General features: G+C 43.3%; 1 protein-coding gene across 1 annotated transcript in view; it reads left to right on the top strand.

The window, feature by feature from the left end:
- SEMA5B (semaphorin 5B) overlaps window positions 1-12,245 on the top strand; it is an 848,743-nt gene extending 836,498 nt beyond the window's left edge. The window contains exon 23 of the mRNA XM_086957072.1: window positions 9,802-12,245. Within this exon, the coding sequence (XP_086813198.1) occupies window positions 9,802-9,957 (156 nt within the window). The 3' untranslated portion in view covers window positions 9,958-12,245. The remainder of the gene's footprint in view (window positions 1-9,801) is intronic.
- The last annotated feature ends 4,784 nt before the right edge of the window (window positions 12,246-17,029 follow it).

Raw genomic sequence — 17,029 nt, 5'->3', positions numbered from 1 at the left:
TTTATGTTAAAAAAACATAAATAAAAATAATGTCAAGAGCAATGCCAATAGCTCTAACTTTAACAAAGGCAAAACCATTGCATTGTAAATGCTTGTTAAAAATTGGGACGACCTCCGCCCCTTTCCAGGATTCAGGGACAGGTGCACCGTTAATAGCATTTAGCAGAGATGAGACCAACTTCCCCCACTCTTTGAAGTTGGCGCGTATCAGATCACCCGGTATCCTGTCAGGCCCAGCTGCTTTAAGGGGCACCAAGGATTTTATAACGCTTTCAACTTTTCTTGGGGTAAAGGGATCGCCCAATATGTCCCCCGGGGATTCAACTGGGAAAAGACTACTATTGGGGAGCGTCTGGGTATTCGCCTCATTAGAAGTGTAAAGGGAGAGAAAGTGATTATACCAATTTTGGGCTGGAATGTTGCACGTAATTAAAGAGATATCTGGTCTGTTCCTAGTCCTTATTAGATTCCAAAACCCTCTAGAGTCTCTACCCGCACTTGCTTCCTTAAGGTCAGACCAGTACCTGTCCTCCCACTCTTTCTTGGCTGCATTAATGGACTGAAAATACTCTTTCCTGGCAAGCCTGATCTCCACCGGGGATTTGCCTTTAACGGCGGTAATTAAGGCAGATTTTTTCTCCCTGCATCTTTTGGTAAACCAGCCTGGTTGGTTCTTAGATCTCTTGACCTCCCCCACTGGAGGATCCCTGCTTGGAAGTAGAAAGAGACTACCCAGAGCCTTGATTGTATTGCAGAAAAGAGCTGTCACTTCGCTAATTGGCTGGATAGACGAGTCCAAATTAGACTGAGTGAGTGGAGAAGTGTGGCTCACTGGTTAGAGGAGGCATACCCTGAAGCTGAGGTCAGACCCGGGACCAGGGTTCGATACCCGACGCGGCAGGGTCCTGAACCCAATTGTCCACGGACTCGATAATTCTCACTTGGGTGCCCACTCTAAGCACGAGTTCACACTATGCAGCTCTGGGCAACAAGCTTGCTTAATCTCCACAACGGCCCCCCCGCGGCGGAATGCCTGGCTTTCACCTTGGGGATGCCCAGCACAGGTGATCTCACAGGGAAAAACCAGGACGGGTTCCCAAGGCAAGCGCCGAGATGCCCAAGGGTAACTTCGAGCGCTATATAAGAACATACATACATACATACATACTGAGCGGTTGCTAGGAGGGCCCCTATAGTTAACATTTTCCCCTCGTCCATGGCGACCCTGCACTACTTCAGGCGCCTCCCACAATTGGAGGGACGTACTACTGAAGTAGAAACTGAGTTTAGGGGCATGGGCGCACCCTGCACCCCGAACCACAAGGGGAGAATAGTCAAAGAGAGGGGGCAGTGGTCGCTATCGACTGAGGGGAAAACCTCCATATCCCACACAAAACTCCAGAGCTTAACGTCGAGGAGAATATAATCTATCCTCGACGTGTGGTTTGCCCTGTTGTAAGTATGGGCTCCCAAGGGGTCCGAGGTCGTCCTCCCATTCATTGCCCTCAGACCAAATCCCAGGCTCAGGGAGTTATGATGTACAACCCGTTGTGACCACCTTTTAATTGGTGGGATGGTTAATGTCGGTATTCCTCCCCTGGCATCTTCGTCGGCGGCGCCCAGGATGTCCTCCGTCGCAAGGGGCTCAAACGTACAATTAAAGTCCCGTGCGACCATCTATCCGGGCACTGCCTAAGGAGATCCTCCAAACCTGAGACTATGGGTGGCTGAGAACCTCCTTTCGTGCCCCTAGCATAGATATTAATAATGTCCAGGGTGAGCCCTCTCCGAGGCCCCTTGAGTGAAATTCTGAGTAGGTCAGGGGAATTAGTCGCGTGCTTCACGATTTGGCACCCAGGTGAGACATCAACCCATATGAGAAGGCCTCCCGAGGGGCGGCCCTTCCCCAAGGAGGGGGGGGAACTGCTGGTACAAAAAACGATGAGTACCCCACTTTATGGCAGTGTTCCTTGCTCCAGGTTTCTTGAAAGATGCAGATTGAATAAGCCTCCACTAGGGTATTCCAATCAGGTAGGTCCATCTTCCTAGAGATACTCGCTGAGAATCATAAGCTGAGAATCCTAAGAACTGGATCCGCCACAGCCGGCTCCCTGCGGGACTCGGACCTAGATGTACCCACCCACCCAGAGATGGCTATGGTGAGCCCTCCCTCACGGACCTCCCAATGTTGGTAACGGCAAGGCTGGGTACTAAGTCTGATAACTGCCTGGGGCTAAAAGAACTGGAATTGGGGGGACTGCCTAAGTCGGGCTGTGGTAAAAGGTTGGCGCTGATTGTTCCCAGAACACAGGTCGTGGGAATAGCTACTGAGCTCAAGCTCAAGAGTGAGTCCCAGGAGCAAGTATCATTTCAGTAACCAAACGCCCTCCTATAGTTCCCTGACCATGCAATTGGTGGATAGAACAAAGAATTATAATGGTTCTCCGGAAAAAAGGAGTCTTGCCTACCTCCCCACCCTTGATGGCTGACATTTGAAATGCCTAGTGGTCTAGCATAAAAGTAGCTCAGATCTACTACTTCAATTCCCTCACCTCCGTAACCTGGCTGTTGGTTGCAGATGAATTTGGCAACCCTTGAATCCTTAAAATTTACCACCACACACTCTCCCTGGAATTGCTTATGTCCGTTTCCTACCCACCCTACCCTTCTAACATTAAGAATCTGGCCATCCAACTGACTCTGAAGAGGTCTATTCTCTCTTAACCAGTGCATGGATTTATTTTTAAGCGACTCATAAGATTCATACTGGTCAGCCTTCAGGGACGGGACATTAGTAAGCACAGCCACATAGGGCTGACAGTCCGGTGGAAGGTTTACGGGTGGGAGTCTGAAAGCCTCGTTGGGTGGCTGCGGGGCCTGCTGGATAATTGGTACAGAATTAAGGCTGTTTCTACTAGGTTGGTCTGGGAGACCTTTAGGATCCTTCCTAGAGCGTTGTTCTTTCGACCGCGCATTATTGGGCCCCTTTGGGTTTGAGGCCAGGGAAGCAGAGGTGGCTGGCTGTTGTTCCGTTACCTTCGGGGCACTAGTGCTTGGCGGCAGCATACCAGTAGAAGGACCCACCGGTAATGCAGCCTGCTGCACAGACCCGGAAGTGCAAGCCGTTACAGGGGTAGGCTGAGCCCGTACAGCATCAGGGGCTAAACATTCCCCATGAGTTCTAACCTGCTCACACTCTCCCAGGGTGTTCTTAGCCTGTAGTTTCAACAAAGATTTGAGAGAAAAAAAGTTGTCCAGAGTTGACTGCTCAAATCTATCTAGTCTCTCTGCTATATCCTTAGCCCTTTGTAGCACAGGGAGGATCAGGGACCTTACCAACTTCTCGATCTGCTCTATATGGGGACAGGGCGAGGGAAAACCAGTAGCAGGAGTGCACGCTGCTGTACCCTCCACTTGATTGGCTAAATTAGGCTGATCAGGGGTCACGCTGTTTTCTACAGGTAGAATCAATGGATGTACCCTCCCCGACGCCACAAATTCCTCTACACCACTGGTGTATTTTGCTTTAAACTTTTTTGAGGGTTTGGCCTGCCCACCCCTTACTCTATTGGTAAGTCTTTTCCATTTGAGGGCGGGATGTCTAGGTCCCCCACCCCCCGCTTTCTTCCCTTTTGAGTGGATGGAACTGGTAGTATTAGAGTTATGGTAGTGGGTAGTAACAGCTGTGGGAACGACAAGCGGCACAGAAGGGGGAAGAAGCTCTAGCGGCTCAGAAGGAACAGAAGACCCTAGCCTAGAGACAACTATCACATTCAGCCTATCCAAGCTGGCCCTAATGGCACCTATACTGTCACGATCAGGGGCCGGGGGCACTCCTACTCCATGCACAATGTTGTTTGCTGGTGATGTTACTAGTGCTAGGGCCCCTAAAGAGGAACGCTTATGAAAGAGAGGTTCAAGTGACAATCTGCGTTCTGTAGAAGCAATTTCCTTCTCTAGTACAGAGAAAGCTCGGGTTATAAAATTGTCCAGGGTCCCATTTACACTCCCTTCCCCCCCCGCCTTCCTACCCTTTCCAGATCTTGTTGTCATTGGCATGGGCAGCGAAACAACCGAAGTGAAACAATCGCCCCCAACAAAGACAATGGGCTAAATTAAAGATGAATAGTATTGCAAGCCAAAAAGAAAGTTCTGGAAGTCAAAATGTTAAAGGGTTGGCCCAGCCCGGCCTGCTCCGGCCTTGGACGGTCCCGCCCTTGTTCCGGGCTTCTCCCAGACCGCTCCCGCGCAGCGGCAGTGTAGGTCCACTAAGTAGGGCATATGACGTCCTGTGGGCGGGGCAGACAGGGAGAGCGGACCAGGTGTTACAGGTCAGTCAGGCAGGGACTCCTGGGAGATTGAGTCCCTGCAGCACCGCTCTCTGACCTATCACGATCTTGGGTTGCCTCACAGCGTCCACGACACCTCCAGCCTGGGTAGAATGTTGCTCCCACTGATTTGACGACGAAGCGGCACCCGCGAAGCGGCACCCGCGAAGCGGGTGCGGTGAGTGGCAGGGTGAGTTCAAGTTCAGAAATCCCAGCCACGGGCTCCGCTCGGTTCCACTCGGCACAAACACAAGGAGTATCCCACAGGCAGGAAGGAAACAGGGGTTTTTACACTTTTTGGAAATTCCCGTCACGCATGTGCCTGTGCATGCAGCCATCTTGGAATGGTCAGAACAACATTTTAAGACAGCCACCTGCCAATAGTGGGTGGGGGCAAAATTGTTTTTTAAAAGGAGCAAGACCATGCAAAGTGGGGAGGTTAGGGGCAAGGAAGAGATGGGCATCAGGGAGGATGGAGAGCAGGAAGAGAGCACAAAAATAACAGGCTCCCCCATGCACTTCAAAGCAAGATCTGACGTGAATAGTGGATGGATACATCATCCATTAGAATACTGTGAGACCAACATGCTCCTGGGTGGGACAAATAGAGGAATAAAGGGGAAAGCCACTGAATCTGGAACATGAAAGTGAGCTAGACAACAAAGCCATCCAATCACGAGCAAGGAGCTGCCAGAAAGGTCAATTTATATGTAATGTATTAGAAACAAAAGGTCTTGCCACGCTGTCTATAGCGGAGACTTAAAAAGGACAGTATCTGGCAGAGAGGAAACACTAGTTACTGCCAAGGAAGGCGGTATATATGAGTGCGAGGAAAAAGAGTCCCCAAGGCAGAGTGAGATCAAAGTAGGTACAATGGTATGAATGAATGGAGGGAGTATTGATCCGGACACGGAAAGGGTTATAACTAGACAGACAGGTAAATATAAATAAATAAATCAATCAAGTACAATGGCAGGAGGTTGGAAAGAGATGGAAATAAAAGTAGAAAGGAATAATCAAGGTGTGGGATAAAGAGGGTCTCCCCTTAAAAGAATAACAAGCAAGCAAAGAGAAACCAACAAACAGAATTAGCTGTATGCAGAAAGGAGGTGATCAAAGGAAGACACCTGGTGAAAGATAGTTGTATGAATGTAAGACAAATCAATCACATTATCCCAACCAGAATGTTTATATGTCGAACAATGACTTGTGAATTGAAGAATTTAAATGAAAAAACCTAACGCAGAGGAAAAACAGAGGCACCTTGGGCCATATTATGTATGCAGCACATTTTCCTGGTTAGCAAAAGGTGCGCCCTGCGCTAACCAGGAAAATGCACCGCAATATAATAAATGAGCTGCCACAAGGGCAGCCGCGATCTCGCACTGTCCTGTCGGCAGCACAGGCAGGTGAAAAACGGACCTGCTGCTGTGAAGCCGCTCACTGTTTCATTGTGCAGGCAGCAAACTTTGAAGGGGGATTAGAGATCCCCTTGTAGGCTAATTCAGTGAGTGATTGCACCCGCCTTCTAGGGGATGTCTGGGGGAGTACATGGGACCCTCTTTCTCCCTTTAGAGGGCTGCCACCTTTTAGGTTGCACACTGTCAGTGTGCCTCCTGACAACTTATTTGCCTCTGCGCCAGCGTCTGTATTATATTACACGTGGGGTTTTGTCCTGCACTGTGGCCGGGTAGGACAATGTTTAGATTCAGAAAAAAGAGAGGACCCGGTCACTGTTTTTGTTCTGCTATCTTTTTTATTTAGAGCAGAATCGTACACTAAGGTGTTTAATCCTTGGGTGTATATCTTTTATTTATTTGGATTGTTCAAAGGAATGAACCAATTTTAACATAATTATGACTGTACAGAAACAGTGGACAGGGTACTTCCACAAAAATGAAACTTGTTTGTTGAATGTTTTTGTTTCAAATTGTTATGAACGTCGAATTCTTTGTGTTTTATAGTAATGTATGTTTATGGTACTTGTAAATACAATTGTCTATGTGTAGGACAGCAAGTAAATCTTCGGACTGTCATAATTATGTTAAAACTGGTTCATTCCTTTGAACAATCCAAATAAATAAAAGATATACACCTAAGGATTAAACAGCGTCTGTATTATGGCACAGAGGCAAAGGGATTCCCTCATTTGCTTGGAGCTGTGCCCCCATGCAAATGAGGAAACACCCTCTAATGATACCGCTGGCGCTTTATGTGCGCCAGCCTTATCGGTATTACAGAAGGGGTTGCACATGCGTCTGCTGCCCCTTCGATAATACCAAAGTGCCCTGGGGGCGTACAAAGCATGCACAAACACCTGTTGCGCCTCCGGGGTACTCAGATAATATGGCCTCTTGAATGGCAACAAGAAGCATAATCTGAAAGTTTTTTTTTTCTATTGTAGGCAGTGCAAACAAAATTTAAAGTGCTAGCCTTTAAACCTACTATCAATAAAAAAAGATAATAACATGATAGGGTTCCACAAAAATGTTTAGCTTACAGCTTTGTATATTTTTACCGAAATTTGGAAACATCTAATTTGATTTCACTTAACTCTAGATGTACCCATGTAGTCTGAGGTACAGACAACTTGAGCTACTAGACTCTGGAATTAAATTCAGTATTCTGTGCCTGATGAGTCGTTGCGCAGATCACTGATATTGAATTGATTTTAGGTGCTTGCATTATCTGCCATCAGTGTGTCCCAGCATGGTTGCAAGAGTGCTTCTTGAAAATGTGATTGGACCGTGTGCAATGAGCTTGGATGGATGTCCAAGCAGCGGGAGTCAATGGACACTTGTGACCACTCTGCTCTAATTAAACTTGATAGCAGACACTCGAAATACTCATAGATGGAAGAAATCTCATTTAGCTAGCTGTTTTTTTACTCTTATCATATACTTCTGTAACCTCGAGCAATTTCCGCCATTTGCATCGCTTATGGATCTTCTCTGTAAAATGGCGGTACAGTTTACGGGGTCAGAATGAATGCTAGTTGGGGTTAAATCAGTCAGGCTGTAGTGGCACTCGTTCTTTGGTCCTCCCCTGGCAATATTTGAAGAGATTTCAGTGCTGCGCCATGATGAGCGCGCCACTACCCTAGTGCCTTTGATCTTTGGCTGGATTTTCACACTTTTCGGGCATTATATGGAAAGAAGTTTCTGAAATACCTGAACACTTTCAATTTTTTGGGTGTTTTTCATAAACTCTAATGTTCTTTGCCAAAAATAACTGTACAGGTGTGATTGGGAGCCTTTGAAACTGCTGTTTATTTTCACCATAAAATGGTGGGCATGTGATGGAGTTTGTGAGTACTAAATTGTTTTTAATTAAATTATTTTAAATGCTTCTTTCATGCACATCAGTCCGGTAGCTCAGTGAATTAGGCACTAGGGCCTGATAGCGGTCTAACCTGTGCTTCACCGGTTCAGGTTATAGCGTAGTCGATTCCCCTCATTGGCTTTCTAATGTCCATAAATAGTACCGTTACATCTTGTAAGAGTGATTTCAGAGGATGGTTACATGCCTTTTTGCATCAGATAGTGAGCAATTTTGCACTTGTGGTCAGTCAATTTTAAGCCAGCATTTGCACTGACAGTGTAAAATGTAATATCTAGCTGTATGGTTTAGTCTGCTATTAGGGTGGCAGAATCCCTATATTCTCAACTTTTACCCCTCCCTGCCTCTGGATATTTAACTTTTTACAGGGCCAAATGTAACCTTTGTGTGCACTTTGTAAGTCTTTAAATTCATTTTACTCTCTCCCTGTCCCCCAACTCTCCTCCTGAATCACATTTAATTTTTTTTAGGTTTCACCTATCGGACAGCACAACTGCATATTTCTCTCTCTTTCTGGTACGCAGGAATATTCTTGCTTTGTGGTCTATATTTAGGTTAAGAACCACTGATCATTCATCCTCAGCCAACCGGGAAACATCATTAACAACGAAGGCCTTACTATGTGTAACGTTTATAACGAGGCACTTACCACGTAAACGGCTTTTCAACGCGTATGCCTACAACGATCGTCTTTACCATGAAAAAAAAACCCTGTAGGATTAAAAAGGGGGGTTGGGGGGGGTCTCCCCCCATAAAAAAACGATCCCGCCGTGCCGAAGAAATCAGCGTCGTAAGAGAGGAAGCTGAAAAAACTTCCGCTTCCTCTTTACGACGTAAGAGCGACGTGGTAAAGATGATGAGGGGAAAACGAATTCCGTGGTAACGCATGCGTGGAAAAGGCATGCGTTGCAACGGAATTCATGGTAAAGACATATAACCAGCCAACCATACTTGGCTACCTCCTACATCCCATTCATGCTTTAACTTCAATTTCTGTATAGCTGGCTCCTAAATATATGAGGCTGGAGCATGTATTATGTTGGTGCTGTTGATTCTGGTTTGAATTTATTTTGTTTCCAATTATTTTGGTTAAGTAATTGTGTTGGTAATTGTGGTAGAAATAGTTTTCTTTTCATACTTAATAGTGCTCATTTAATATTCCCCACGCTTTTGTGGAGTATTATTGTTTTCTAGTTTTTTTTCCTGTCATTTAAATATTTGTTGCCCTGGCTTTGTGTGAAGTCCCTCCTGGAGCTTCCTTCCTCCGCATTCTGCCATTTCCTCCTTGCCTCTCCTTGTTGCATTCATGGTGCATTCATGGTACATCCTAGATCGTCAAGTTTTAAAAAAGTCTTTCCTCAGTGTCTAGTCCTGAAGGCGCAAACTATTGTGGTTTGTGTGCATGCCCATGCTGTCTTTTGTATATGGAGTGGGTGAATCTGGAATTCAATAGACTGGACTCCAAAGAAAAATTGAGGAACATGTAGTGTTTCTTTAGTTTTAATTGTTGGTGATGCTAGACACTGAAGAAGGATTCATAGATCAGCTAGACTTTATATGGGTTCTAGCAAAAATGTACCAGAGTCAACAGACTCACTCCTTGATCAGCCTTAGCTCCCTGAATACTCTAATCACTTTTGCAATTAATGGTTGCATGTCACTGCAAAATAAGTTATTATGACCAAAATGCATGCATACTGAAATTATTGTAAGGAAATAATCATGTGCTGGCTTCCTATTAATTAGCAATAGAGAGATATGGCAAAGAGTAGAAAACGTGTTAACTTACCCTTCCTTAGTTGAGATTGTCCATCTTTTGATCCTAATCCAGCCCTGCTGTTTTATTCTTGTGCATCCGATTTTATATAATAAATTAACTGTCTTGTTGCTTAAACAATCCTTTCTGTGGTAATTTTCACAATATCTTTGATGTATTCATTCATTCTTTGGGAAACGAACATCCACAAACCTTTTGGTTATTAAAAATTCATGGTATGAAAAGGGTTGAAAACAGGTTTCCTACTGACTTTCTCAAGGGTGGGTATGCTGGAAGTGTATCAAGTTGTTAAAAATGAAGAGCTTCTATGGTAAGGCAAAACTATAACAAATGCTTGTTTTTTATTTCCATTTCTAGACGTTAAACAAGAACAATTTGATCCCAGATGAAAGGTCCAATTTCTATCCCTTGCAGCAGACTAATGTGTACACCACAACATATTACCCTACAACAATGAACAAATATGACTACATGCCAGAGACCTCTCCAGGACGAACCTTTACCAACAGCTGAGGACAGACCCCCTCAAGCAATGGATTCCTTTTTTTTCATTCGTACTGTTAGCGCAGTTGGGTTTGTGGACCATACCTGGCCCTTTCTCATGACGTTGCTATCATACATTGAGCCTACATTCCCTGTTGTTCTTCTCAGATCTCCACATCTCCTGTATGATTGGGATATTACCTTGGAAAGAATCTACTGAAACACAGATTTATTTCTGTGTACATGTTTATGAAATCCTGGATGGACAAGTCACCCTAACTTTGTCATGGGACAAGTAAGTTTGTCTGGAGGATGGAAAATCCCTACATTGTCTTGAAGATATGCTACACGACCCCTGGATGTGGACTGAAACCTCACGGGTCAATCATTTGAAGAAGCCCAGACAAGAGGTTTGTGAACTTGAGTCTCTTCGTAGGGTCCCATCAATGTATAGAAGCGCGTTGTTTATAAGACAAAGGCAAATCAAATAGCGGTACATCGAATGGCCAACACCCTGCATGATAGGCTGCTGAGACTCCCTTCATGCTATAAGCTTGACTGATATTTTAACAAGTTTGTTGAATTAACTTTGAAATTCAGTGTTCACAGCCTAACAACTATACCCAATAGCAGGTTAGCCTACAATCCTTCCTTTGCAGTGTTCAGTTCTACTTCAATGAGAAATTAAAGACAAAAGAACAAGCGCTCCTATTTCAACCTAAAGAAGCGGTTTTGTTTCTACTAGTAGAGTCCCATTGCTGTCAATTAAAGTATGCGGATGGGTATGATGTTTATTCTATCATTTTACAATTTCTTCCAGTAGAAAAGAGTGGAAATCTATGGATCCATAGTCTTATCCCCATTCGTTACATTTTGGTAATATCTATTCTTTGAATACCAATATTTCCTGTATTGGTCATATTAGCGACCATACCACGAGAAGGAACACAGCACTGTTTATATTCTGTTTTCAGCATTATTTTTATTGCGCGCTAATCCAATGTTCGTCCATTACTCAAGCATTCAGTATGTCTTCCAAACGATACAAATGCTTCTGCATTTCTCATACAAATTCCACTAGATTTATTTGACCTTGTAGACAACAAATATGTTTATCCAGTACTAAAAAGAAAAGATGTGTTGATGATAGTGCTGACAGGTTTCAGAACCAATATAGAATTTAATTTTTTGCATCCCTTATTGATGGTTGACTCAAAAGAAAGCCATAGGGCCTTTGGTTTGGTCAAAGTTGTTAGTACATAGCTATGGTCAGTAGGTACATTGTATGAGAAAGGCTAGCGTTCATCATTGAGCTTTCTTTGAGATTACCAAGGAAAAAACAAACATTGTATTGTCACATGTTATCTGTTCATATGGTCTACTATGTCACTTCCTCCCTTATCAGGAAGCATGACAACCATTTTCTGTACATCAGATGTTATGCCCTCCTAAAAAAAATCCTAAAGAAATTCTGTCATGTCAATCTACAGTAACTCTTTATTGAATAGAAGCTTATGCGTTTTTGCTAACCATTGTCATGTCTTTTTCCAAGTCCTTACGTTGAGGGATTTTTTTTTTACATTTATAGACTAGTTTCCAGCAGTAAGTCACTGAGCAGCAAATAGCGGTGATCGTTGCATTTGAATGCTCTCCAAGATACCGACATGCATTCGGTGTATATCCCTTGATTGCTTTTAACATAGACTGCTGATTTTCACTTCAGAGATTCTTCGGTCACAGCATGGCTGCTCTTTAAATCCAGGCTTCCTTTTAATGGACTGCCTTCATGCTAATGTACATAGGCCAGGATTTTTTTATTCTTTTCTGAGGCTGTAATACAAGGGCTGGCATAATGATTGTGCCTCTTCGACCCCACAGGAGGACTTTTTTCTGTCCACAATGGGGACCCAAGCCATCTTGTCAGGCTGTGTGAAAAATACATGTGATCAGTTAGTGACTGTTCCAGGCAGGACATATATTTTTTCACGCATGATGAATGTACATAAAGCACCACCAACAGACTCCTGACCAAGGTGATATGGGTCACATAGGGTCAATCCGCTGCTCATGAAAAACTGCAATGTTTCAACACAGCTAACTGTGTTGACTGTTTCAAAAATGTGTCTCATGGCCATGTTTAACCTTAAAAGATGTGCCTAAACGTGAGATAGAATAGTTGGTTTTGGGCCACTATGAATGAAAACATGTTGTTGTGTTTTTTTTGTAATCCTGAACAAAATTAATGTGAAGGAAAGTCTTTGGTCTGGTTAAGTACTCCTTTTTACCAAAAAAGTACAATAAAGAAAAACCCATTTCAAGTGGTTTCTCAAAAGGCACCTGTATTTTGGGAAATAGCACCATATGTTTCATCACATTTTTCAGCAGCCTCTCCGGTTCCTTTGACATTTTGTAATATATGAGACTGGCAGTGATCTGGCAATAATGTGTAGTTTGTATACTTTCTAGGCAGAGAAACTTTGTATGTTGACCGTGGAGAAAGGCCATAAGGTCTTATTAGTTCTATCCCTTGCAATGCCGTGGACCAATGTAATGATCACTTTTATTTCTGTCAGTTACCATCTATCAAGGTCACGTGCCAGTGACTAGGGTTCTGACAGAGTTTAAACCCTCTGTCTTTTGTGCTGTTCCATGTAAATGCAGTCTTCACTTTTATTGTAGCGATCATAAAGTAGTCAGGATGTAATCCCCTTTACTTTCCTGAAATGCAGTACTTCAATGCATAGTAACAGTGTAGATAATTTTAATTCGTGTTTAGTTGTAAAAGTTGTTATGAACAGATGGACATTTTTCACTCATATAATTACTTATCTCTTGCCTGCACTACTGTATGGGCTAAGGTGGAGAACAATTCTGCTCTTTGTTCCCCTGGTGGTTGCGTAAGATAGCGCTTCAAACAAGGTACGAACAGTGAGATAATGGGGAGAGGGAAATATTAATCACACTTACAAAAAAAAACGGAAGGAGTGAGGATGCAATGAGTTTTATGGTCATACCCCTGCATTTTTGAGTGATTGTCTCCGAGGTATCAAATGTTGCCAGGCTTCCATTAAAGGCTTGTAGTACTCTATTTCCCTTTACATCTTTAACAAGTGGTGATCAAATATTTACCAGGCTGTAATTTCCTTGAACTTGGCAAATGCCACCAAAGTAATGGTGCAAGGATGAACAGCGCTCTAGGCAAGGATGTTTTTGTTTTTTGTTTTTGAATCACTCCTCTATTCCCCGAGAAATCTTTTTTTTCTGGCTTCTTGTTGTAATTTGGCACCATCTAATAATGGTGCCCTAAGGCTACTGCCTTAGCTTTGCATTCTGGGAGCACTGGTTTAAACCATACTGAAGAATTTGAAGGTGTAGATTTACTGAAAAATCATGCAATGCAGTGCCGCAAGTACAGTTGCTACTTTGCGTGAACCAAACAGAGCAGAACAGCACCATATCTACTAAGATGTAGAACTGTTTGTCTCTTTCCCTGTGCTGACAGCCTTGCACCATAGTGTAAGGGTGTCTGTGTTGTAATAAGCATAGTTTTTGTACAGGAAGATGTCCCTTCCAGTACAAAAACTAAGTTTTATAGCATTTGGACTTTGTACTTGGGCTCTAGAATGCAACACTCATGCATAGAGTTAAAAACTAGGAGAAATTAAAACATATCTCCTCGTTATGCCTGCCTTAAGGAAATGCAGGATTTTGGCACACACATCTGTCTACATTTCTTCGTAGATGGAGATTTGCATAAAAACCTATGGGTGTTTGCCTGGGAATGCCCATTCACCACTCGTGGAACGCTCCTTGCCGCATAGTAATGCATGGCAGCACTTTGTGTTACTTTTTGTTACAATACAACACAAATCATTAATTACTTAATTAATTAATTAATGTGTGAGCTTGTAGAGCGCACTGCTACCCGTAGGTTTCCTGGCGCTGTATAACGCTGGGGAACCCGTCCTGGCTTTCCCTGTGGGATGGTCCCTGCTGTGAGTCCCCAAGGTGGAGCCAGGCATCCCCGGCGTTGATGGGGCCGTTGTGGAGATTAGGCAAGCTAATGCCCAGAGTTGCTGAGTGGGACCCCTGATTAGAGTAGGCACCAAAGCGAGAATTATCGAGTCTGCTGACCCAAGTCCACGACCCTGACGCGTTGGGAATTGAACCCTGGTCGCGGCCGACTTCTGCTCCCGGGTATGCCGCCTCTAATTAGTGAGCCACACCATTCCACATGATTTGTGTTGGAATGTAAATACCACCACTACTCTTTCAATCTGGTCTGCGTTAAGCAAATAATGAAAACCTCCCACAGTCTTTATAAATCGGGGGTTTGATGTATAAAACTATATGTAGCTCATCAATCTGGTTTGTATGGATGGTGTTTAGGGCACCTTCAGAATCAGTCCTTTTATTCAGTTGGCCATGTAGGAGCTTACTAAATGATACCTGTCTCCAACCTCCCCTGCCTGGTGACGAAAGGATGGAGTCCCTTCCCCCACCCCAACGTAGCCATTGATTATTCTGTTCCACATTTCAGACCCACACATAGAGAGAAAAGGAACACGTTAATCGATTCCTTAGTGCCAGCACAGTTGGTTCCGAAGGCATAAGGTCTTTATTCCCATCTTGTTGCATCAATAGTCAGGAGCAACAAATTTACCACACCCATATATCTCTATTCTGTATATAAAGTAAAGTGACATGAAACAGTCATGTTAAATGGGACGATTACTGATATCAGTGATGCCTTCTGTGTAATCAACTGATATCCTTCCCTACTACTTTATGCTACATGCAAATCAAATCGCTATAAGCAGAAATGTGGAAGAATATGGTTACGCTCCACCCAATACAAAGCTCTATAAATACCTGGTATCTGTCAGGCAGGAGTTTTTTTTAATATGATAAAGACGTTCAGAAGAACTCCTTTAGTGGTCAAAGGCAGGTGTCTAGAATAACTTTTTGAGAGTTCATTGCAGAAGGAAGGGCAATGGGAATATATACCAGAAATATCAACATCACAGTAGTCTCCCCCCACTATTCTTGCGTAGCAGGCTTTATTGCATTGAAAGGAGCAGTTGATGGGATGCCATTAAAAAAAAATTATAAGTAGTTTGCACAGAGTTGGCTGAATTTGGCAACATTTGCACTTCGCTCAGTTTGTAAAGGTTCCCTTTTCACTTACAAAAGAAACTTTACTTAAAATAAGTTTCCCAAGAAAATTCACCTACTAAAAGTGGGTGTTTTCTCTGACCATTTTTATCCTTTTGCATCCCTTTTCTTATCCAGCCACACTCCATCCAGTTCTGAGGATGGTTCGCTGCATACCCACTCAAAACCATACAGTGGTGGAGTTTGAGGAAGGATGTAGTTGGGACCCGTGGTGATGAAATGCAGTCAAATTGATAAGGTGCTGTCACTTTAACCTCAAACCATTTCAAGACAAAAAAGTCAAAAGTCACAACAACCTTCACTCGCATAATTACCATTAAAGTTATTTTTGAGACATGCTCATGCTCTTTGAACTTTACAGGAATGTTACGTGTTCACTGAGCAGGTAGTTTTGTTTCTGTGAAAAGATAAACAGTGTTTAAACCACTCTAGAATGTGCATGTTCACTTGTCATAAGAGGGCCCAGGTTGGCAGCATACTTACTTTGAAGTACTAACCATATCAAATTCAGGAAACTGCTCAAGACAGCTTTATTTTAACTTGGCATTCTATTCTGCCTGCGTCTGTATACAGCACCGAGATACCCCTCCGTGGGCGATTCGTGCGCGATATTAAATTAAAATAACATAACAAAATGCCCTTGGCATTTCAAACCCACAATCTGGTGTTTTGTATTAAACGTGATTTAAATGTTTGTCAACAGTTAATGTGATGGCAATAGTTCTAGTTTTTCAGTCTATCAGTATCAGGAGCAACAATGTTAGTTCTTCCTGCCAGAAGGAAGGGCGCTATCAAATGGCAGAACTGTGAGACCTCGCTACTGTATGCAGTAGTTAGTTGGTGTTTATGAAAAATAGGACTTTTAGCACCGTATCAATTTGCAAATGTTGTTTTTTAGGGTACAGCTGGCACTCCCTGTTTTTTGGTTTTTTTAAAGAGTTTTATATAGTGCGAATTAGACCCGAAGATATCAGGTATCAGAGTGCAGTGCTTAACAGAGCCCCAGTTGCGTTACAGACGGACACATTCATTTTTGTTGGGCAAGGGGAGATGAAGTAATTTGTCTAGAATCCCAGGATGTTGAGCGTCAGTGCCGAGACTCAAACCTGGTTGCCCAGATTCGAGCTTGACTTTACTGGCCGTAAGGCTACATCCTCTCTCCTTCTGCAGATCGTGTTCGGTTTGACTGGAGGGTCTGTAGTTTAAAGTATGGATGATGGGAAGCAAAGAGAAAGTTCCTACTGGAGTGTCAGACAAGTATTCACCAGGTTTTAATTGTCTTGGCATTGACAAAGCATGCTCTTGCATGTTACAGCAGGCATTGCAGTACTAAATTTACAGATCCTTCAGGAAGCCACATTGCCTAGGTCCCACCTAAGAATGATCAACATATCTCTGAAACACAAAATATCAGTAAATTATGAAATTCACAGGCATCCACCAACATATGAGGAACATAGCAATTTTTTGTGAGTTGTGCACATATTTCCAGCACGGGAAAACTAAGTTCACACAATTCTGTGCAGATGGACTTGCATGTGTAGATTATACCCTAAACTTTTACAGATGGAATTTATTTGAGTAAATGACAAGCGTATTTGAGGGAGTATGCATACATCTATGCTAGACCTATATTCCAAATAGTTTTTTTAAATTCATTTCCTGGTATAATGTGAACCTGCACCTAGGCTTACACCATGCTTATGCCACTCAAATTATGCACCTAGTTCGGATTTTTGAAAAAGTACTGATCAATGCTTTTCTAGCATGTAAACATAAACTGTGATTCCATTCATCGTACATAACTCACACTTGTACGCTTTTTGTCCTCTTACCATGAGCATTCTGATGGGTATCTTACAGAAAAACTAGTAGATTTAGGAGAACAGTAGGAAATGTCTACGCAAAGGTTTGTATAGGAACATCA

Source organism: Lissotriton vulgaris, chromosome 2_1 (assembly GCF_964263255.1).
Source record: "Lissotriton vulgaris chromosome 2_1, aLisVul1.2, whole genome shotgun sequence".
Lineage (NCBI taxonomy): Eukaryota > Metazoa > Chordata > Amphibia > Caudata > Salamandridae > Lissotriton > Lissotriton vulgaris.
This window is presented reverse-complemented; position numbering and strand designations above follow the sequence as displayed.